The sequence below is a fragment of the Phoca vitulina genome, unplaced genomic scaffold (assembly GCF_004348235.1).
Source record: "Phoca vitulina isolate PV1807 unplaced genomic scaffold, GSC_HSeal_1.0 scaffold10, whole genome shotgun sequence".
NCBI lineage: Eukaryota > Metazoa > Chordata > Mammalia > Carnivora > Phocidae > Phoca > Phoca vitulina.
In genome coordinates this window covers 33,937,142-33,962,475 of record NW_022589713.1, presented here as the reverse complement: position 1 = coordinate 33,962,475, position 25,334 = coordinate 33,937,142, and the positions used below count along the sequence as shown (strand labels likewise).

Here is a 25,334-nt window from a genome sequence, read left to right as displayed (position 1 = left end):
AGATCAAGCACCCCCTTCTTCTCTCACTAACCCCTTCTAAGAATGATTACCTTACCAGATACAGTGAACCACTACTCAGCTGTCATTATAGAAAACCCAACAACCCTTGCTGGACTCACTAAACAAACTAAAATCCAAAGAGCCCTGCATATATACGTTCCATCATGCCGAATCAGAGATTTAGGTTAAGATGTACTGCTAAGCTCAGGGGAAAGTAGTAAATTAAATTAAGAGTCTTACAAAAAACACCGAGATAGATACCAAAAACCACACTTGGTTAGAAATAATATTTATTATCCCCTCCCCCCATGTACAGATTACTTTTCAGAAACATGAAGATATTATCCATGTCCTCATCAATAAGTTTGTAGAAAATAAACTTAATTCATATCTTGACAATATATTTCTATCACTTTTTTTTAAACAATAGCCATTTTATTTTTCCACGTTAGTTCAAGAATAGCTTCAAGTTTTATGTTTTGAATCAAATCAAGACAATCTTTGTTTATAGGCAATTTCCTGACAGATCCCATCCCCCCAACCCCTAAAAAAAATTCTATATCCTAAGTGATAAACTCTTCTTGTACATTCAGCAAACTTTATATTGGAAAAGAAAAAGAATAATTGAGATAGGTACTTACTCTCGTGCACAGTAATAAATCTAGCTGAGCTTCTACACCTTGCTTTGCAATGATGTTTACATAAAATAAATCATTTCTTATCAAGTTACAATGGTAATTTCTTGAAATGTAGATAAAAAAGCTATACACTTAATCCACTGAAATTGCCTTCTAATTTTTTTTTAATCTGTAATTAAACCATCACCCTAAGGAAAAGCTTCAACTCAAGAAGATGTTTCCCCTTTCCCTCAGCTATTTCTAAAGCTTGAATCCTCTCTCAGATCATGTGAAGAGATACATTAAAAGCACAGAAAAAAAATGTTTTAGCTTGCTAACATAATGCCCTTAAGTTTGCTGACATAATGCCCATATTTTAATTTAAAATGTAAAATCAGAGTTAAAGCATCACTTAATTCATACAGTACATTATCAATTAATCAACAGTGTCCCACCGACCCAGAAGTTTTCCAAACTGGTTGTCTTCTCCACATTTAGTAAGTTTATACCCAATGACTCAATCAAAGAATGTGCTTATAATAGGCTGCTGGTTTAATTTTAGTAGTTTTAATATTGGGCTATTTTCAAATATAGAGATGCTACAAGTGGCACATGAACTATTATTTTTGTTTCCCATTACCTACAGGAAGAATTTGTTCAAATAAAATCTTACAAGACAAAATGCGAACCTACATACCTATATATAGATGTATACATGTATATATTGAACCTAACTAAAGTTTTATAAGCAATACTAACATAGTTCTGGTTACATATTCCTAAAGACACTAATTGTTTTAAAGATAACATGTTATAAAGAGGCTTATGCAAAAGGCAAAAATTAAGAATAAACATGATCTTTGAGGTTTTCAGGATTACTTCAAAAAGCCGTTTCTATCCCCCATAGAAGAAAACTATGCATTTATCTTAAAAAAAAAAATTATAAAAAGATAATGCTATCATGTAAAGAATTCACAAAAACTATACTGTATATCCCATAAAAGTCTTACCTATGTAAGGTAAATCACAATTATGGTTTATACTGTATGACAGACATCACCATCACCCTTCCTCTTTAATAATGAGAGGATTTAACTTCTTTTTTTGACTTACTTAACAAGTGCCACAGAAATTCAAGTCCCAGTAGCAACAAGTTAAACAAGATTACAAAATAAGGCATTCTGCTCACATGTCATTAAAGTAACAGGCTGAGTATAGTAAAGCGGGCTCTTTCTATTCTTAAAGTTTTATATAATCCAAAAATTATACAGAAGGCAATCTTTTCAAAAAAATTCCAATTAATTGCTCTTTTCCAGGGAAACAGAAAAACATACATAAAATCCTCAACTTTGGCTATTTCTCCCACTGCCATAAACAGAGGCTGATCTTCTCTATTTAATAAAGCCCAATATTAGAAATGTGGATGAAATGTCTCTGTACCACTTCTAAGTCTGTAGGTCTCACACACTAAATGATTTTTCAAATTACAGAGTAAATCTAATTTGACAAAATCCCTGTAGTGTTATTTAGGAAAAAAAAAAAAACAGTGGACTCAAAACACACTTGCACACAAATGCATACATACATACACTCTCTCTCTCCCTCTCTCACACACACACACACACACACACACACCACACGCAGGACCAACACATTAAACAGTTTTCTTAAAACATTGATTGGTTCTCCAAAAAGAATCAAAATATTTATCAAGCTGCAGCATGTATATAAGGGGCAGCAATGTAACCTTTTTCAGTACAAGGTAAGAATCTGAATGAACTTTTAAACTAGTACCTTGAACCAAAGATTTAACCAAAGATGAACTCTAAAATATGTATTTTTTGAAATTTGGACTCAACTGCCTGTTGTACTTTTACATTAAGTGCTGCTTAAATAAAAATAGAGCATAAGTTCAATAATCTACTGTCTAAACATTTAAAGCAATGGTTATGTCATCAACAGGTAAAATGCACCTAATTTGAGTCTTTGACACCACTTGTTTTAAGTTTACTGTATGATAAAGTTCTTCACAGTTTAAAATATTGTGAAGAAATGTGTTTATGTATAACTATATTCACATAGATATTATGTACACATACTATGTATTTGATGTACCCATAAATTTTGAGTATGTGTGTGCCAGGAGCATACCCCACACACATGCAGGAACCCTGAATAATAGGTTGGTGTGGACTGTGAAATGATTTCTCAGAAATACTTAGAAATAAGGGAAGAATATTATGAATAATTATAATAACAAAAAATTTACCTTATTTACATAGTGCCTATCTCCCAAGAGGTAAATATGCTTTATAGACATTTTTTAGTATCTGTGAGGTGGGACATTAAGTACACTATCAATTTTCATTTTCCACAACCAACTAACCTGCCCGGGATCATACACTTTAACAAGCGGCAGAACAAAATACAGACATGAAGATCTCCTAACTTGCAATGTCTCCAATTACCAGATCAAATGGTCTTGTGGTGAAATCAAGCCTTCCTCATACAAGAGAATTTCTACCACAGAGGATTAATTTTTAAGTTCTCATATATTTGTGATTGTGTGCTATATTTATACCACAGGGCGATCAAAATGATTTTTGGTTTTGGCAGATGAAAAAGTCTAACATTCAGTGTGACTATAATTCAGTGTAACTTCTCCAGTTTAAGTGCGACACAGCTGATTGGTCTATAGGGGAAATGCGGTCAATGTCTAACCATGGCTGAAGAAACCTCAATCCAAACAGCTACTGCATGATTACAGAGATAGCCTACAATCTTGTGTTGTCGTAAAGGTCTTTTCTATCTCCACATATGGTATACACACATAAATAAGCATTTTAGCACAAAAGGTACAGTTAGCATGAATCAGTTCATGTTTAAATAAACAAAGGCCTTAGGGGTGAACTTTAAAGGCCAAGAGCTCCTCAGAGTGCATGTTGTTTAAAGATCGAAGATCTGGCAACTTTAGAAGAAGTTTTGTAAAAATAGAGGCCTCGTTTGGATGGTTTTTCATTATTAAGGTCCTTAGTGCGCGGATGAGAGTTTCCTGCAAAGCCTCCACAGAGTTGACGTTTTCTATTCCAGATCGATCTAAAAGAGAGTAATGAATAGACAGACATAAATAAGAGGACATGTTATTAACATTAAATATATAAATATAATTCTTGCTCATCAATCTCATTAATGAATCCAAAACAAGGTTTTATACATTGGAATGAAGGCAAAAGATAGTTGACAACATTTTTTAAATCCCAATGGCAAATTTCTGTACCTATTTGTTATACTATAAAGAGATATCACACAGTACACTTGATAAATCAAAATTCTTTAGTATTTTGTTCACAAAACTAGAGGTTCTGATTTTTAAAATTAGATGCCATCTGCTAATTTCAACTGCTCCTGACAAAATAAAATGAATACTGTAGTTTACAAATATATTTTTTTCTTCATATGGAATATATCCACATTTGTATGTTACCATGTATGGCAGGCAATCTCTAAAATGGCAACCTCATCCTGGTATCCACACCCTTGTGCATCCCTTTTCCCTTGAGTGGGCTAGACTTACTGGCTCACTACTGATGAATAAAATATTAGATTACCAAAAAAAAAAAAAAAAAAATGGCTTCCATATTCGGCATACTTCCTCTGAGAAAAGCCAGATGCCAGGTGCCATGATGCAAGTTGCCTATGAGATGGCCCATATGCTAAGGAAATGATGGTGGTCTCAAGCCAACAGCCAGCAAAGAACTGAGGCACTCAGGCCAACATCCTGCAAGGAAATAACTCCTGCCACAACCACATGAATAAGCCTAGAAGCAGATCCTTCCTTAGCTGAGCCTTCACAGTCGACCACAGCCCTGCTCACAGTTTGACTACAATCTCCCAAGAAACCTTGAGCCAGAGGCACCCATCTAAGCCATTACCCATATTCCTAATCCTCAGAAACTGTGAGATAATAAATGTTTGCATTTTTAAGCCAGTAAGTTTTAAGGTAATCTGTTATGCAGTAATAGATAACTAATATACTATGCAACTTTATTACCTAGTTATATTAACCTGCATTCATTTCCATTTAACATACTGTGTTTATTAAGCTCGTCATACAAAATGTTAATAAACTAATAATGTAGTATAAGCCAGCATTAAAGGAAAGTATCTTAAAATTAATGCTTTTTGCCCATGGACTTTTTTTTTTTTCAATCATCAAGGGCTATTTCTTCCCTTTACAATAGGAGGCAGTAGAGCACAAGAAATACTCAATGGCTCCTAGTATAGGGAGCTGTAATTAGTAAGAAAGATACTGCGAAGGAAGTAAAAATCTCTGGCCATTCACACCCTTTTTATTCATTATTCACAAGGGTATTTAGGCTCTGCATTGTAACTGGTAGCTAAAAAGGCCACTTGCAATGCAAACACTAAAATTTCATAGTAAAGGGAAAAGTTTAACTCTAAATGCAGAAAAAAATGATGAAAACTGGTTTATCTTACATTTAATAAAATGTGGATTATTATTCAACTATGTGCTAATTATTATAGAAAAACAAACAATTTGAATGTTGACTATTGGTTTGGGGGGTCATATGCTTTCAGACAAAATTGTTACATGGACAAAAGACCTCTTAACATTTGACTGTGGTCATACAATCATAAGGGCCATATAAAACTACTTAAATAAGTCTCCAATAGTGCTTCCAAGAGTCTCCCTTGCTTTTAATCAAGTAATTGTTTTCCTCAACATCCTTGCAATTTATTAATTCCCTCACCAAACACTTACTGAATGTCTATGGCTACATATGTGATAGGTGCTAGGGAATTAGCAGTCAACATAACCAACCAAAATTCCTTCCCTGAGAGAGCTCTTCTAGCAGAAGAAAATGCCTGGTTTGAATCATATCATCAGTAATTTACAATACCAACAACAGGGAAAAGAATGACAGTGAGCCCTACAAACAAAATAATCTAGATAGGCAGAGAAGGATACTTGAGTTGGAACTAGTATTTTGAGTCTTTCAGTGAATACTCTGTGTTGGAAAGACCTATGCTTCTTCTCACAACTTTAGGAAAATGGATTCTTATACCTAAAAATGTAAATTTTTCTAAAATCGCAATTTCTAAAACCATGATTTCATGATTTCAAGGCCAAATAACCTACCTACAAATCTAGCTGGATCATAAACAATAATCCTCTAGAAACTGTAACAATAGAATGTACAGATTGAAATGAAAATTAATCTTCTAAATGGTGTATTAAATGCTACACTATTTACTTTATAGTATAGTTTTAATTCACGATATACCTGTCCTCTGCTTCCTCAAGCTTAGAGAAGTTCTTCATCCCTCACCACCAAATCTCACCAAATCTCCTCTCTATGAACATACACAAGATGGAAGTCAAATTCCTTCCACAAAAACCTCTATGAGGACAAGTAAAATCCATATCCAGATGAACTTTGTTCTCACACCTATATGCCTGTCCCTAATCCTCAACCACAAGTGACTGCTGCCATTTCACACAATCTAAAGAAGAATTTACCTTCCAGGTATAATTCCCTTTTTCTCCATGATATCAAGAGTCTTCTAACCTCACAGGCAAACATCATGTTTGAGATTCTCTCTACCTTAGCAGCTAGAGCTATTCTGTTAACAAGCAGTATAGCAGAAAGGCTTTGAAGCTAGACTAACAGTTCAAATGCATGCTCAGCCAATTTTTTAAAATGCACAATCTTGAGCATATTAATCCTTCTGTTCCTCAAATTTCTAGCCTGTATTTGAGAATAACATATCCTAGCTCACATCAGAGGTCTGTTGTAAGGATAAAATTATATAATGAGATCTAGAAACTAGCACTTTTTCTGACAACCACCAAAACAAAACCCAGATGGTAACTGTAGATTCCAAGAAAAACAAAAAGTTACTTTAAATATAAAGCAAATATAATGGTTGCTTAATTCTAAGCAATTAATAGAGAATATAAATAATCCATTTGTTATCTGATACTTGGAACATTCCCCCTTGGGAGGCACAGGTTTAGGGCAAGATTTATACTGCCTTGGGGCGCCTAGATGGCTCAGTCAGTTAGGCATCTGCCTTCAGCTCAGGTCATGCTCTCAGGGTCCTGGGATCGCCCCACATTGTCACGTTGTCAGGTTCCTCGCTCAGCAGGAAGTCTGCTTGTCCCCCTCACTCTTCCTCTGCCCCCCCTCCCACTGCTCATGCTGTCTTTCTCTCTCAAATAAAATTAAAAAAAAAAAATTTATTATCACCTTGTCTACCATTTCAACCCCGCTATGTGAACACTGTACTATTTACATAATCCTAATACTGTAAATGAGTATTTTTTACTTTTCAATATTTAGAATCATCTGATAAAACATGGAAACTAATCACACCTATAGAACATAATGTAAATATTTTCATTCTTGACAATGTAAAAGAAATGGCATAGCAAAAGAAGCCAGGATATGGAAGAAGGATACTGTCTTCCTAAGGAGAAGATTCAATCTAAACTATCTGAGAGATTATGTAAAAATGAAGGGTCAAAGAATGTGAGCATATTACAATTTTATATAAAACAAAGCAACATAAAAATAAAACTTATAAAAAGAAGATACTTTTATTTGTCAGTTATATCTAGTCAATAAAAAGAGGTATAAACACAGTATTTAGAAGTGAGTGGCAACTGTCAGAACAATTAAGAAGAAAGATGGTTAGAATTCTAGTTCTCTGAAGAGTAGGCTGGGAGAAGGAAGGAGAGACTTTTATCCTCCTCTATAATTTCTGAATATTATTTTCCTGTATAGATACTGTTTTAAAAATAACAATAGTCCTTTTTAGGTGGTAAAGATTTAAGTTTGACATGAACACTATCATATGTTTAAGTGAAAGCAACATATTATTTTAAAATGCATGAAACTGTGCACGTGTATGTGTTGCTTGTATACCTTCATATAGTCAGACAGAACAAAAATAAGAATGCATTATATTCTTCTATAATCAATTTTTCCACTTGGTATGTCAAGTATTTTTTTATGTACCATAGATCAGTAAGCAGGCAAATGGTACATGGATGGACAGGTGAACAGATAAGAGACCCCCTAATGTTGACAGTGATCTTTTTTGGTAGCAATATTATCATCTTTATGTTCATCTTAGTATTTTCTACTTTTGCAAAAAACCCATATTCTTCTTATGATCAGTAAACAAGGCTTTTTCAAAAGGAGATTAAAACAAAATAAAATTATGTTCGCTTGGTAGAAAATATAAATAAATAGCACATTTCCTGGTACAGAGCTCCCCCTTATCCCCTGCCACTGTTTCTTCCTTTTCACCATCTCTGACACAGTCCCTCCTGCTTCACCTCCTCTACTACACCTATCTCAGGAGAGTTCACTCCACTGCCTCCTACCTGAGGTTATTTCAACAGCCTCTCAACCTGACTCTCCAGCTCTAATCACTTGTCTAATCCGCCTAAGATAAACATGCAGAAATTCTAATGTCAGACCATCACTTTGTTATGCCTCATCATTCCCCTACACTGACTTTCCACTGCCCCATATTTCATTTAAAACTTCTCTGCTTAGTTCTCCTCGAAGTCATTCCGTAACCTGGTGCCCCTTCAACTCATAAGCCTTCTTTCCTCCTTGATGTACACTTTGGGCTTTAGCCACCTGCCCCTACCCTACCTCATGCTCTCCCAAGTTGCTCCATCACTGTTTTGATGGGAAAATCTACTAACCCATCCTTCAAATTCCAGCTCTACTTCCGTCTTCCCCACAAAGCTTTCTCAGGTAATTTCCTTCCTAGAACCCCTACTTCCTCAGTCAGAACCACATGGCTTAATACCATAAAGCTTTTTGTGTTATTTCTGTCTCTCCAAATAAAACATAAATGCTTGGAGAACAAGCTTGTGTCTTAATGCTTGTTGTCTCCCCCCTCGCACATATTGATCAGATAAAGAAATTAACAAGTATGGATTACCTTTAGTTTCACAATAATAGATTAATCTGATGTCAACTCAAACCATTAATGATTACTTATCAAGAGAATGCAAAATGGTAGGTAAAGTGCAAGAGGCATTAATTACAAGGTTACTAAGAAAATAGGTATCCCTTATTAACCTGTTAACTTTCATACTATTCCATATCATAAGTGCATTTTTAGTTACCTAGGTAGAGCTGATCAGAATAGGTAGCCAAATTATGCTTCCAAATGACATAAGTCTTTATTTATACCACTGATATACAGGTCCTTTAAGATATACAAAAAACTTATAGGAGTTACTGATTTACAGTTTAGCCACATAAGCAGGGGTTATAACTTATATTTTATAACCCCCACAGTACCTGGTACAATGGCTTTTACACAGTAGGAAGCAAACAGGCAACTTAAAGTAAGTCATATCGAAATACTGTAAAATTCTCAACAAATATATTAAAATAAAGTTAGTGATACCTAAAAATGGCTGGTACTTACTTATATATCCCTAGGAAAGTCACTGTGTATCAATTTCCCATTTGCTATTATCTTAATAGCAATTATCTAAATTGAAATATGTTGGTCAGAAATAGCTATAATATAAATGCAAGGTGGCAGGGAAATTGGAAAACATCATCAATGACTCATATAAATAAACATTAAATGTTAGGACTCAAAAATCTTTGTCACTCATTCAAACAGTAACTAAGTACCTATTCTGTGCCAGACCCCAGGCTGGCTCACATGGTACAATCCCTTCCTTCCACAGGATGAGGAAACCGAGACCCAAAAGAACAGAATTATTTACGCAAGTCACACAGAAAATTCAGTGGCAAAACTGGGTAAAAGCCTACTCGTAATTCCCCAATTTTTGGAACAAACCACACTAATATATCTTGGTAATTTTAACATTTTCAAGTAATACACATTTTAATTAAAACTTAAATTCGTATCAGAACCACCTAATGTTCCAAAAATTAAATCCACAAAAATAACAATTTAGACTTGTAAAAATTATGAGCAAAAGTTTAAAGACTAAGACTTGTGGTCAATGTGAGGCCTAGATCTAAACATCATTTTATTACTATACAGCACTTTTTGAATTTTTACTGTCTAATTATGCAAAAATAACAGATTCACACAGTCCAGCATCTGCTTAAGGCCCTCTCGCCTTATAAATAGCTTGCTGGAACATAGTTCCACCTTCTCCCCACTTGGTAACTGTATTCTGGGTGCGGCAAAATTTTGAACCAGCCTGCTTACCTGCAGATACCAGGACAACAGCTGTAAACAAACTCATCTCTTCATCACTAAGTTGGAGGGCATTTAGCTTCTCACTAAATTCAAACATAGAGTTTAGCAGATCCCCTGCTCCCATTGAGTGTAAATCATCGACACTGTATTTCTTTCCACTTAAAAAGGTGACCGTACGCTCCTTTGCGTCAAACAACGATGCAAACCGTACCATTAAAACCTGGAAAAAAAAAAAAAAAAAGACTTAAATGTATTTGAAAGAATTCAGTACTAAGACAATATTCAGTATTCAAGTCAATTAAGAAACATCCTACATATAAAAGAAAGTTGTAAAAGAAAAACCGAGTTTATTTTTACCCAGAGCCATTTCCTTAAGGCAAATTCTCTACCAAAACAATAAATATCCCAAGAACATCAAAAAAATTCCAGCCACCAGTGGCAAAATACTTGAGTCCTATGATACTCTGAAACTCTATTAATAAAGATTCTGAAATGCAAATATAAAATTAAAGCAGGCAATAATGCCAAGAAATCTGAAACTGGGCCTTGGCCAAAGGCATTAAAGAAACTCTTTAAGCTACCAAGTATACCACATGGTCTCTAAACCAGAAAGTAAAAAGAGCAGTATTTCAATGCAACAACACTTAGAGACATCAAAACACCAAATGCAGCCAAGGCAAATGCAGCGGGTAAACTCTAATTAGACTATTTTAAGAAACCATAACCCAAAGAGACAATATACAAAGGAAACTATTACAGTAGAAGTGTTCCAGACACCAAGTTGTATTTCAAATCCAAACCAAATCAGTCAACAACTGCTTATCTACGGCACTCCCTCCCCTAAAGTAAATGGCAACACCTAGGTCACATACTTCTCTCATAACCAGAGGAATACTGAACAAACACCTCCCCTTTGCAATTTTCCCAAAGACTTGTTTTATTCAAGACAATCCAAAGAGAGTGAGCCTTCTATGAAGATGGAACTAGAACACAGCAATCCCAAGACAAATCACAAGGTGGAGAGAACACAAGTGCTAGAGTCTGGGATTTGTGTTATGGTCCTCTGTCAGAAATTTATTGGTAATCCCAGAAAAATCTCTTCACCTCTCCGGACCACATTTACTTAACCTCAAAAAATGGGCGAATTGAACTTGATCACTGACACCCCTCTTAAGATTCAAAGTTTAAATCTTACCTCTAATGTTTTCCTTTACATTGAAAATCCTAACCTAACAGCTTTACTTTTAAATTATACCATAGGTATTTTATTTATGAATATGGCTCCTTCTCCATTCTGGTCCAGGTGCCCCCGTAAACAGAGCATAAGGCAAAAGTTTAAGCAGAATGTGCAGTACCATATGTGAGAACAGGTTTGAGGAAAAAGGAAATGAGCCTGGGAAGGGATGACAGCAAATTATCAGAGGAAGAATTACTGAGCTAGCCACCGCTCAGTATCATTAACAACTGAGAGCTCAGTCTGTGGGACCAGCAGGGAAAAGTAAAAATATATCCCGATTCCCGTCCCCCACTGATCAAAGACGTGGCCCACTAGACACCAACTTCCACCCACCACCCTGCATTTCAGAATAATGTTTAAGTGAGCTCTGAGCAAGTCCTGAGGCTCCTCACACTTCAGCAGCACCAGGGAAGCCCTGGGGAAGAGAGGTGGGAGGCACCTAACACAGCACAGAGACAGGCACTCTGTGTCCTACTCAGGTTGGCAACAGTAGCTGCCCCAAGTCCAGGCAGAATGCATCACAGCAAGAGAAGCCAGAGGAAAAAAAGGTAGCAAGGATTCTGGATGAGGTGAAGCCAACAGAGTCTAAAGTAGCACGTAAGACACGTCTCACATAACCCCGAAATATTCTACAATCTCCTTAAAGAGAAAAACCACATTCTATTTACCCTTTGTACTCTGTACTGAAACACCAGGCTAGGCTTTCAGACTCTGCCTGCGGTCCTCACCTGAAAATAATACTAGAACCTGGAGGAAGTCTGTATGCTGAGAACACAGAGCAGTTGTATTTCAAGTCCTAAGAATCTCTGGATTTATCTCATTTCTTCCCAAGATTCTGAGATGGTTATTCTTTTGTTGGTAATTTCAGCCTCTGGACTATAAATACTTCTTTAGAAAAGAATGACACCGTACATGAAAATAAAATACTACACACACCCTGCATCGATATTCTAGATAAATAAAACCTACCTCAAAAGTCCCAGCCTTCAAAAGGTTGACCTGGTCATGCTGAGAGAGATCTCTGAATCCAGGAATACGTTTTGCAAATTCCACCACTTCTTTCACTGCTGGGGTGAAGCTCATTGAAAATTCTTCCCAGATTTCATGACCAGATTTATGAGGATCCACATATGGAGACTTACTCATTGGACAAACCTAGCATGCACAAAACAGAAAAACTCTTAAATTGTGAGAGATGGTAAAGAAACTTCAAAAGTGGTATCTCGATCATTGGAAACCCCAATGTGAAATTAACTCTCAGACACAGGTAAAATCTACTAATAGTAACACTTTCTCTTCTTGCTACTTGCCTTATGTTAGAAGGCCTCAGGGCAACCTAGTCTGAACAGCAATTAACGCATCATAAAAGAGGTAGGCTAAGCTATTTCAAATACCTATGGCACGGGTTTAAGAGTTTTTGTTTTTGTTTTTAAACACTGCTGCCACCTTATGCTGGTTTTAAGATTTTCAAACAAATTCATACATACTTCATTGTCAATCCTATACTCATTAGTTGTGGCAGATATTATAGTTACTATTTCTTAGATAAGGAAATGAGATTCTAAGAAGTTTATCTAAATACAGCTAGAAGTCACAGGCCTAGAACTCAATATTTAGTTAATATTTCAAAACTCACTTTTTTCCAAATGGCACAATTACAGTATTATAATTTCAAAGGACAGTGAGATGCCTCACTTTTTTAAAAAGGTCATTAACCATTTATTTCATAAACAGTGGTGTGACTACTGGCCTCCACTTGTTCAATTAGGAAACAATGATGGGAGATACAAGGGGCACCTTTTACATAAGGATTGGTGAGGAAAAACCAGGAAGCCAAAGAAGGTATAAGAACACTAAAAAGATTATGAACATTCACTGTATATTCTATTAGTAAAATCGCCTTTAAATTTTCACTAAATCCATAGGCGATCCAGGAATGGGATGATTCTATAACCATGGAGAATACCACAAAATTAGAACCTAAATGCTTACAGATTTTTTCCCTCCTTAAGGCAGCCACTAAGTCTAATAAAATATAAGGTCACCTTTCAGACCCATGGAATCAAATCCTTGCAAGTGGGGGCACCTGGTTGGCTCAGTCGTTAAGCGTCTGCCTTCGGCTCAGGTCATGATCTCAGGGTCCTGGGATTGAGCCCCACATGGAGCTCCCTGCTCAGTGGGAAGCCTGCTTCTCCCTCTCCCACTCCCCCTGCTTGTGTTCCCTCTCTCTCTCTGTCGAATAAATAAATAAAAATCTTAAAAAAAAAAAAAAAAAAAAAATCCTTGCAAGTGACCGAAAAAAACAACAAAAGAATTGGGGTAGAGTCAGCTATTTTGAAAATGAAAAAAGAAGACTTTAATTACCTGGCTGTAGAAAATACCAAGCACTATCAAAGGACCTCATGGTTTATACTGGAAATGGTGCAGTACTGCTGTTTTTGATGAAATTTTGGCTGAACATAAACACTGTACTTTCATGTAGACTGTTGTATTTGATAAAAAAAAAAAAACTTGAATAACATTAACTCATCTCATAAGATGAAGTCTGAGAAAATCCTTAGAAACTAGCGTATTAAAATATTCCTAAATTTTCAAACAGTAAAACATCTATCAATGTTCTATATTCAAAGACCTTTTTGCATTATAATGGTTAAAGAAAACACTTTCCATAGAAATCAAAGGATTACTAACTGTGGCAAACTAAATGATCAGCCCTTTGAGAAAATCCCAAAGCTAGTAAGATAGTGATTAATCAGAATGCTTAAATTTTGAAAGGGATTTCTAAGAATTAAAGGACCAATTCTACATGATCCATATTTTATATAAAATCCTAATCCCAATCATAATATCAAATCATATGCTTTTACCTAGTTCTGTGTGAATTAGGTCAATCAACAAATGATGTTATTAGAAGTATTTAACCTAAAATATTGCACAAAACTGATTCTGTAAGTCTCAAGTTTTGACACCACCCCTGCCCCTAAAGTTGGTATACTGCCCCCAAATAAAAGAAAACCTTCAAAAGCTATCCTTGATGCAAGTTGGGCAAAAAAATTGATTTCACTATACCAGATGCATTCTCCCTCCAGTGTTGCACAGGTAACTATTCTTGTTCTCATTCTGAGAAAATCCATCTATCGAAACTCTATCACATACTCGTTGAGTATAAGCATTGGAGAAGTTCATACAATGTCCATTTGCAATACAAATGGCATGCCCATTTGGGTAATGCATTATGTTCCTCCCTTTGTACTGTCCATTGAGGTGCTGCTGGCTCTCACTACATGGAAAATGGCTGCTAAGCCCACTGCCACAATGGTCATGATTTAAATTATACTGCTCCATGCTCTTGGGAATTCGTTCTCTCTGAGGCTGCATGGTCTCTGCTGAGTTTTCTCGCTGCTCTTGATTATACATAAAGGTATCCTTGTGCGCCCTGGTCACCATGCCAATCACTTCATCCTTTGCAAAATCAGAAGAGGGAGAAGAGCTTTTGATGTTTTCTTGTTCCAGCTGGGGCTTGGGTCGCAGCTGTTCCTGGGCTGGTAAGGCTGTCTGTTCATGATGTTCTAATGTGTCATTCTGCAAATGACCACTGAACTGGCTGTTCATCATGGTCTTCATCGCACTCTGCATTTCAATTAGCATCCTCTGTTTTTCACGCTTAGGAATACGACCAAACCGAACAGCTATTGAAGAAAAAGATATTTTAACATGTATATTCTAAATAAGACCTGTTTATACAAATGAATAGCACCAAATTATCTCTGTTAACTATGGCCTCTAGTGATACAAATAAAAAATATCTGTATGTCTCTGGCCCAAAGTATTCTAAATTTGCTGGCTAGATTTTTGATGTACATAGGAAGTGAAAAGGAGAAAAATTTTTCATTTTTCTCCCAAAACAAAGCTAAGAGAAGATCTATGTCTTGGGTATTTTAGAAGCAAAGTTTTAAAAATTTGAAATTAACTAGTAAAAATCATAGTTTGAAACAGATCAGCATTACTACACAGCACCTATTAACAAGGCTGAAGGCTGGGTTCTTAAGAAGGCACATGGGATTCAGCTACCCATAGCCATTAATGTTAATGGAACCTAGTAGGTACAAGCACCCCCTGAACATCTAACCTTTGTCAATTCATTTTTGTAACCCTATTCTCAAGACCCAACTATTAAATGATTTGCTCTTTTTCCAGCTTCTTAAAAAAGAAAATCTTTTTAAAAAAATTTTTAATTAAAAAAACACAGTCAATAGAAATGTAGTTATTGAAAATTTGCTGGATTTTAATTAAAATCAATGAAACAAAAATTAAATCATTCATCCTCCATTATTTTAGAGGCCAAGTTTTAGAATGTGTTCTGTCTCCAACATTCCTATCCCTGAGGGACAGAAAAGCTTTCTAGTCTAATATTTATACGGGGATAATAAAAATCCAATATACCCACCCAGCAAGAACGCCTTCCTAATCTAATTGTAGCCTCTGATATTATTGTTATCATGGACAATTTTATCATGTTTCACTCTATCTCTACTCCCTCCTTCACAAATGATTGCCATTTTTGTTCTTTTGAGGAAATCACAATATCCACCAACTTTGGATCAGTATTTCTAGTAATATAAAAAAAATTTTCAGGCAAATGAAATCTAAAACATCAACCGCTAAAATCCATTACTCAAGAAGCTCTATTAAACAGTATTTGTGTACTATATTAGAGTAACTTAAGGGACTGCTTAAGTGACGCTTCCCTAGATAAATATCAGGTTCATTCTTAGCAATTCTTAATTAATCCTACTAAACTAATCCCTCTGAAAACCTCATACTCATCTGTTATGTTACTTAGAACTAAATGAGACTATCCAAAAGTGACTTCCGTAAGCATGATAGAAGAGTCAAATTTTCCAGTGATATCATCCACAGAAAATACTAATAGTACCGCAAATTAACTTTTATTTTTTATGGGACTGGATCATGCCAGAATTTAGCAACCACCTCCACTCCAGACCCTACTGTTTCTTTCAATTTTGTATCTCCTTTCAACATATTCAGAACCTGTGCCCTAAAGGCACATTATCATCTCAGAGCTGAGAAAGTCACAGAGATAATTCACACAGGAGAAAGGGTTCCTAAGAAATGTTAAGAAATCAAGGAGAAAGAGCCAAGGATTCCTATACGGGGGAAAAAAAAAAAAAAAGAGGGGCACCTGGGTGATTCAGTAGGTTAAGCCTCCAACTCTTGATTTTGGCTCAGGTCGTGATCTGGGGGTCGTGGGATCGAGCTCTGCATTGGGCTCCGCACTGGGCATGGAGCCTGCTTACAATTCTCTCTCTCCCCCAGCCCCCTTTACTCCCCCTCCAAAAAAAAAGAGACAGAAAGGGAGGGAAGGGAAGGGAAATGAATTCTTGTTTTAGGAAAAAAAGTATTCAAACTGTATACTAAAAAAGCAGGGGGGGTGGGGGGGGGGTTTTACAAGAAGCCCCAAAAGAGAGCCAAAAGCTATTTTTCCAGGATGGTAACACTAAACTTTAACTTTAATGAATTTGGCATCTTACAAGGCATCAAAATGTGTTTTCTAAAATCTGCTTCACTCTAAGCACAAGAAGGCCACTGGTAACTGGCCTATAGGTCTGGTTTATGCTGAGGAATAAAAGCCTAGCTCCATATGTTTCAAAAAGAAGAGTGCTCGTTAAAGTGGGAACATACCATCTCTCGACATTCCAACAGACAGACACTTTTTGAAGCGACACTGCTGACATCTGTTTCTATTCATTCTCATTATAGAACAGTTTTCATTCTTCAGGCACTTCTTGTACTGAATGTTTTGCTGAATACTTCTCCGAAAGAAACCCTAAGAACAAAGGAAGATGTACTCAGCCATTTAAAAACATCCAGATGAAATCCTTGTAAGCACTCCCTCCACAACTGACTATCAAGTATTTTACTAGCTATCTGGGAAATAATTTTGGCTTAGAACACAGGGATATATAACACTGACACACAATTTAACTAGATTCTTACTGTTTTTAGTAAGCACCTATGCCTACTAGCCAAACAAACTCTTCTTCCCCTTCTTCCCTTTGCAGAATCTTGGAGCTTGCCGAGCACCCCTTTACCACGCTTTACCCTGTTACCTGCCCCTGCCTGCAGCCACACTTTCCAGCCCAAACTTTAATCACATACAAATCCCAAAACTCTTGAAATCTGAATGACTGATTTTTAGAGTTGACAGAGAAATGTGTTCCATAGCTATAATTCCCTCACTAGAACCAAGGACTCCATTAGAAGAGCTTGGTCTTTCCTGCATCATCACCTGCTGACACCAGCAAGGTCTACTTGCATGTGCCAGACATTCCTGGCTACTTTGTCAGCAACAGGTACGTGTGACACCACACACCCGCAGAGCAGCTAGCAATCCAAGGAAAGACAGTCCCCAGCTAGATGGCTACAAATAACTGCCTTTACTATACAAACAACTTAAGCATGTGCTCTGTGATGGGTCTTTAAAGAGCTCCAGCTTCATGGTCTCAGAAGAACAGAAAAGTCAAGGACACAATTACCAAAATTTTAAATTACAGTTTCCTTGAATATCATAACTAACCACACATTTCATGAATCTGTGTAATTTTGAAATACAGTATTTTTAAATTTTATTACTGCAATATTATACTTGAACACAAAAATATATGAACTAGACATATCTCTAAGAGGGTATAGAACAATTATGTGTATTTAACAAGGATACACAATTAGGTTCATTTGCTTGTGCTTTTGTTTCTTTAGCAATAAACTGATAATGATGCCTGCTCTACAATTATTTCACATTCTTATTAAAAAAAAAAAAATGAGTAAAACAGTACTTACAGAATTTTTTATACAGTGGAAAAGTGCTACTTCTATATTAAATACTGACTAGTCTTGTGAAGTGACCCAGCCATTAAGAGCTACAAAACTCACAATTTATTCAGAGCTACCCTAGAAAATATTTCTTCTTCCATCATGTATATTCTTTATCTTGCTCACCCATCATATCTTGCCAAGCTGGATTCCTGCTCCTGCCTTTCAGTGAGAAAACAGCAAGAGCAAATGTCTTGGCCATATTAATTTTTGATACTCAGGAGAAAGAGTTGTGTCAGATTTTTAAAAAAGAGAGAGAGACTCCCTGGATATAAGTAGGAGGTATAGACTATCTCACTTGGAATTAGCTGACCCTCTAACCAAGAAATATTCAACGAACCTTAAAAATAAAATGAGGTTTCCCAAGCGTTCAATTTATATTCAAGATTCTTTTACTCACTTGGCACTACTTCTGAAGATACCACATTTTTACAAGTATGTAGGAATTATTCCCAACTCCTAATATCTGACGTATCAGAATGTCAACATATCTGAGGAGACCTATTCAAAGTTTGGTTTAAACTAAGTTCCAACAAGGCAGCAGTGCCTTGTCTGTTTTGCTCCCTGCTATTTCCCCACCACCTGGAATAGTGCCTGATGCATTAATGAATAAGCATCTGTGCACTTGGTTTCATACCATAATTAAGTTTGAGTGAGATAGCAAATTTATTCTGATCAAAATCTTAAAGAAAAAAGAAATATTTTCACTGAATTAAAAATATATTTTTCGAGGTGCCTGGGTGGCTCAGTTGTTAAGCGTCTGCCTTCGGCTCAGGTCATGATCCCAGGGTCCTGGGATTGAGCCCCGCATCAGGCTCCCTACTCGGCAGTAGGCCTGCTTCTCCCTCTCCCTCTCCCCCTGCTTGTGTTCCCTCTCTCGCTGTGTCTCTCTCTGTCAAATAAATAAAATCTTTAAAAAATAAAGAATAAAAATATATTTTTTAAAACAAGTTACATTTATATACTACATAAAATGCTTAAAACTTTAAGAGTAGCTGCTGACTTCTCTCATCCTCCCAGATTATCAATTGTGGAAATTGGAAAGGCTAACTCCAATTTCTTTAACCCCAGAATCAGTAGCTTACCTTACAGCCTTCACAAGCATGAACTCCATAGTGGAATCCTGATGCCACATCCCCACAGACTTTACACAGTAGAACCATGCCACTAAATTCTAAGACACAAACAGACACAAAAGTATAAAGCTGGAAGAAAAACTTCAACTGTTTTCTTTCCAACTGATTCCAATTTATTTTATTCAACTTGTAAGTACTTTCAAAAGATACATATTTCATATTTACTTTTACAATGGGAAAGAAAAATCTTTACACCAAATTAACAAATCCAAAGAAATCTTAGTTTTCTTTTAAACACAGTTTATGGGACTGCCAAAAATATCTATGAGAGCCTGATGATTTTAAACATACACTGAAATTCTATAAATCTAGGGTTACTTTACACCATATAGATGCAACCAGAACTAAAAACAATTTTCCTCAATAAGAATTATGAAGTCAGATAAAAGAGTCAATCAACAGAGGTGTGAACAGATGTCTCCACAGGCTGCTGTATGATACTCAGTTCAATTCACCTACAGGCACCATTCCCCTCTGTATCAGCCAGTCTTACCTCCACACTCACTCAGGGGTCCAAATTCCACCACTCATTTAGTTATCCCAATGCTGCTTTGTTTTCTAATCCCAAATGTTCCCAGCTCCAACTGCATGAAAGCAAACCCCTTCCCATAACAAGTACTCTGTTTCAGAAACCAGATTCAGTACCAAGAGTCCAGAAGAAAGGCAACTGTGAAAATGTGGTAAAAGGGGATACCCTAAAGGAAACATGGGCAGGCAGAGTGCATATCATGTATCTTGCTCCATGGCAAGAACCAATTATGACAACCCCTAGGCTGTAACTTTCAAAATCATCACTGATTTCTTACCTAACTACTAAACTATGATTACCCAAAAGGGGGTGAAATGACACCCAAATGAAAAACTGATAAAATAAACCCCACCTGCAATTAATGGCACCAACCTTTGAAAACTAAAGTAACTTACTTGTCACTCCACTATGACTCTTTGTCATCCCAGGTGCACTCGATTTGCTTGTTTTCATAGAACAATCTATTCGATCATTCTTCAGGATGCCATCAATATTGGAGAGATCACCATTTTTGGGATTACCATTGTTATCAGAATTTGAGCTATTTGGAGAAGATGGAACAGAGGAGGAGGAGGACTGGAAACTGTTCTCAGAACCCTCACTGTGACAAGAGGCGGGGCTAGAGGCTGAGCTGGAAGAACTGATATAGGCAATCACACCTCCTAGAAAAGAGGGGAGAATTCACATAATTAGATACATGACAATATGTTTTCTATTTTTCCAAATCTGAATAGTAAAGTCATTAACTTTAGAAACAGGTTGCTGACTAAATATCCACTCACCCTTAAAAGGAGAAAGTAACTAATTTCCTTATTTCCCCACTATTCTTCCTGCTTCCACAAAGTTCGAAGCACAATCATTTCCACTAATTCAAAAAATAAGGTCTCACTGGCTTAATTATTCTGAGCACACCAAGATCCAAACCTAAAGCTTTTCATTTTCTAGGGTTTTTTTCCTAAAAATCTTTTCCTAAAAGGAATGAAAAACCTTCCTGACTACATAGCTTAGAGTAAACAAACTTTTTCTCATGAAGAAGTCTGCTTCTGGTCCTCTCTTTGCCTCCTTCATTATAGTGACACAATCCTACAAACAATGAGTTCATTTGCCTCCCCCAGCACTTGGCTAAAACACAGGTTAACCAAGAACAGATGTAACATTTGGAACTCCAGATAATTTATGTCAAAATGGGGAACTTTCATAGCTATTGCTCCCAGAATATTTCCTAAAAGATCCCTGAAAACTTCTATGACTACCCACTAATCACCAGTTCCACGATCCCCCTTCCCCACCTGCTTCTGCCACTGGACTTGCAGACACACTTATCTGTAAACAGCTCTTAAGGAATCCAGACTCACCACCTGTTCTTCTGACTTGCTATTTACAGTAAATGTTAAAAGAGGCTGAAAGAATGCATGCTATAAGAGAATAACATTAAGGCTGACGCTAATTCTCTCTCCATAGAGCTACTCTCAAAACACTACTCACAACTGCACCAATATAACCTCCACAACCCTGGTGAAAACTGGTCTTGGCCTCTTAAGAGACTGTAAACCTCCCAGGTTAAGAAACAGTATTTAAAATTATTCTTAGAGTATAATTTCAAACATCTTCCGTCAAAGACATAAAATGCTGCAAGAATAATCTCATAGCCAAATATATTATTTTTCCAAATCCCAGGCCAAACAACTAATTCTCATCTTTTCTGCCAAGATCTGCTGTGGTTTCTTTTCCTCTTCCCTCTATCATCAACAAACATTTATGGGCTTTTTCGATATCAGAGCTCAGGACAGTGCATCAGATACAAAGGTAAAATTACCTCTCTTCTATCACCGTCCTGAGCTCTTATTTAAACCTACTGTTTACCTGTTTCCACCTCTTTCTCAACTAGCCTATAAGCACCTAAGTGCACAGTGTCTCTTAATTTTCTATACATGCTTTACAAGTAATAAGCCTGCCATAAATATTTTTAAGACCTACTTCTCTGCCTTTGTGAAGCCCACGTTTAATAATATGGACAGGGTGCCTGGCTGGCTCAGTTGGTTAAGCGACTGCCTTCGGCTCAGGTCATGATCCCGGAGTCCCAGGATTGAGTCCCGCATCGGGCTCCCTGCTCAGCGGGGAGTCTGCTTCTCCCTCTGACCATCCTCCCTCTCATGCTCTCTGTCTCTCATTCTCTCTCTCGCAAATAAATAAAATCTTAAAAAAAAAAAAAAAATTTTTTTTTTTAAATAATATGGACAGATCCCAAGTATCATAAAACATTACTAGAAAGTCACAAGCAAAACAGGGCATTTCTGACAACAATCTGGATAACTATACAGAGTAATAACTGGAAAGTTCTGCACGTTTCCTAAGTAACAACTGCAATTTAAGCATTCACTCTGAAATAAACTTCTCTGCTAATGAAAAATGATTCCCCAATCTTTTTTTTAGATAAAAGCCATACTTTATAAGTACACACACACACACACACACACACACAGCAAAATGCTGAGGCCAAAACAATTCCAAAGAATAAAAAGACAAGAAGAACAAAAAGAGAAGAAAAAAATGGACAGAAGAATTTTAGGTCACTTTTAGTCTGTTTTGTTGAAATAAGATCCCAGACATGTATTTAAGTACCAATTATACATATCCAGGATGGGAAGTTCCTGAGAAGTAAAGTAAAACCGTAACTCTTACGGATTTTGGTCACAACCCAGAAGTTAAAACAGCACCTACCATGCCAAGAAAAACACAACAGTGTTCATCATACACAAATTTAATATGCATAAATGCAACTAAATGTACTTGAATTTTAAAGACAAAAAATATAAATATGTGGAGAATTCCATCCACTTTTCCATTCATTAAACATATGCCTGCTATCAGTCTTGAAGTTGGAGGTGGGACTCTGGTCTTTCTAGACTAACCCACTTCCCAAATGTTCTCTTGGCATGTGCTTATCATCTTCCCAGAGTGAAGTCAGAGCTTTATGATTAATATTAGACCTGCAGTGTTCCCCACCTATAAACCAGTCATTCTCAAAGTGTGGTCCCTAGATCAAGAGCATCACCTGCAAATCTATTAAAAACGTAAGTTCTCAGGCCCCACTCCAGATCTACTGAATCAGAAACTTTAATCAACCTCTTGGTGATACTGATACACAATAAAATAGTTACACAGTAAAACTGGGACTATCACAAGCCAATGTCTTTATCTGTGCTCAATGGAAGAAAATGCGACCAAGGGTAATTTTTTTAATTTAAGATTTTAATTATTTATTTGAGAGAGAGAGAGAGTCAGAGAGAGCATGAGTGGGGAGGGGGACAAAAGGAGAGGGAGAAGCAGGCTCCCCGTGGAGCAGGGAGCCTGATGCGGGGCTCGATCCCAGGACTCTGGGATCATGACCTGAGCCCAAGGCAGATGTTCAACCAACAGAGCCACCCAGGTGCCCCACTGACCAAGGGTAATTTTGATAACAGAAATTTCATCTACTGATTTTGAAAGCTCCTAAAACTCCAAACACAAGGAGGAAAAACTTCCTAAGTTTGAGTTTATTCTCATCATCCAGAGAAATTATGTAAAATATGTATCATGAGAACCACCTGGTACTTTTTCAAAATACATGTTTCCAAGGTCCTGCCCAGACTAGAGAAGGCCCCTCAGGAATGACCATTTTTAATTTTTAACAAGTTCCCCCAAACAATTCTTTGCACAAAAGAATAGCTACAATCACTGAATTAAAGCACAAATTGGTTCATAGGTTTAAAAGTTGATGTTTTCATTGACTAACTGCCTGAATACCCTTAATATACTGTGAATCCAGAGAGAAACAATTTTAACTTGGAAGGCTAGCAAATGTCATGTTACTGGGTAAAACCACTGTGCCATCTGTTTTCATAAAATTTTAGAGATCTGAAGTTCACATTAGAAATTCCAGGTGTTAACAAACTGCTACTTCTTTCACATGTCTACACACTCAGAATAGAATGCAAAGGAAAATATTATTCTTAGTCTTCAATAAACTCCCAAAGGAACGTCTCACAGCTATTTATCTTACTAAAGTATTACCACTTTAGGTGGTAAATTCTCTTACATCTCAAGATAGTAAAAGATGAGAAAGTGATAGTTTTCCTTAACGTAAGACTTTCTTAGGGCCAGCATTTGAGAGAGCCACTTGTGTTCACAAGATATTCTGACTACCTCACCTTAGAAATAAACTTGCAGAAATCAGAGCTATCCCAATGGCTTAATAACTGTTTTAAAACACTGACTGAGCAATGGAAGGTATTGTTACTAACTACCCAAAATGCACCTTCTTTTCAAAACCTCCAAAATCAAACCTAAGAAAAATCACTGAGCTACTATCAATCCAGTTAATATCAATTCCTATCTTTAGGGAGTTTAACAATCCTTCTCAACAAGCATTTGTGCCAGGCATCATGGTATCAAAGATGACCCATCTAGAAGCAGCTACATGCTCCTAGCAAGACCTTCAACACTGATTTAGTTGTCTTAGCATCCACTCTTGCTACCGGACACCAATCTACTGATCTGATGGTTAGTAACCCAAACGGTCACATTTTAATTGCCTAGAAAATTAAGGAGTACATCTAATAGTTCCTCAACCTATTGAAGAAAGGGAAGTGAAAACTGCAAGTCCTCAAGTACCTACTGAATACCAAGAATAAAGTGACACAACTTCCTATCACATTTTGACCTCACAAGTATTTACTTTGATTATCCCATTTTTCACAGGAGGAACTCAGAGCTCGGAGAGGTTTAATATAAACACTGTTACTAAGTGGCAGGGCCAGGGTTGAAGGCCAAGGCCAGAGTATAAACTATTATCTCTTACTGCGAAGACCTGTGCAAGCAAGCCACTTTCAATCTCTCTAAAACTGAGTCACCTTCTATAAAATGGGAATATCTGCTAGAGTTATTATAAGACCGAAATGGTGTTCATAAAAGGGGATTATTAAAGTGCTTTTTACATACATGGTTTTTGATGATAAAGCAAGAAAGGTAAAATCCCCGAACCAGCAAGTCCCAACACTTCCAGAAACAGGCAGAATGTACTTCTTAGATGCCTCAAGCTAAAATTAGCTGAAGCAGTCTTCTCTATTTTTAGTTGGAAAAAAATCCCTGGAGCTGGGCCAGGTTCCCAGGCTAGGGCTTACCCAGTGGTCAACTTCAGACAAGCCAGAAGTCAATATCTAATTTTATACTGCTGGGAAACACTTACTGCTCGCCATATATTGGGGTTTTCTTACCCCAATTCTAGGCTTGCCCATCACCAAAACCTTCTCACTCCCACTGCCCACCATCCTGGAAAGAATGCTTGAGTTCAACTCATGACTGTGCCTTGTGACTTAGAACAAAACATATTTACCACCTGGAAGCTTTAGTTTTCTCATTTTAAGTAGGTTACTAATAATTTCTACTCACAGGATGGTATAATAGATCTAACTGAAGCACTAGCCTTCCAACTGTGTCCTGAGCGTCAGGGCTCCATAGAACATGGTCCCTTCCCTAAAAAGTCTTGTAGACCAACCGAGGAAACAGCTGTCTTAATCATTCATTCCAGTGCAATGCGAGCACTGTTTCATACAAATTTACTGTGAACTGCTGAGGATCACACAAAAGCACTCAGGAGGGCAAAGATCAAAAGGGGCAAACACAGCTAAGGTGACAATAAGTGG

The 25,334-nt window shown here is 36.8% G+C and overlaps 1 protein-coding gene across 1 annotated transcript in view; it reads right to left on the bottom strand.

The window, feature by feature from the left end:
* Positions 1 to 277: 277 nt before the first annotated feature.
* NR1D2 (nuclear receptor subfamily 1 group D member 2) overlaps positions 278 to 25,334 on the bottom strand; it is a 28,970-nt gene continuing 3,913 nt past the window's right edge. Inside the window, exons 2-8 of the mRNA XM_032408801.1 lie at positions 20,046 to 20,312; positions 19,071 to 19,159; positions 16,795 to 16,939; positions 14,161 to 14,780; positions 12,061 to 12,246; positions 9,864 to 10,074; positions 278 to 3,713 (exon numbers count right to left, since the gene is read on the bottom strand). Of these exons, the coding sequence (XP_032264692.1) occupies positions 3,517 to 3,713; positions 9,864 to 10,074; positions 12,061 to 12,246; positions 14,161 to 14,780; positions 16,795 to 16,939; positions 19,071 to 19,159; positions 20,046 to 20,312 (1,715 nt within the window). The 3' untranslated portion in view covers positions 278 to 3,516. The remainder of the gene's footprint in view (positions 3,714 to 9,863; positions 10,075 to 12,060; positions 12,247 to 14,160; positions 14,781 to 16,794; positions 16,940 to 19,070; positions 19,160 to 20,045; positions 20,313 to 25,334) is intronic.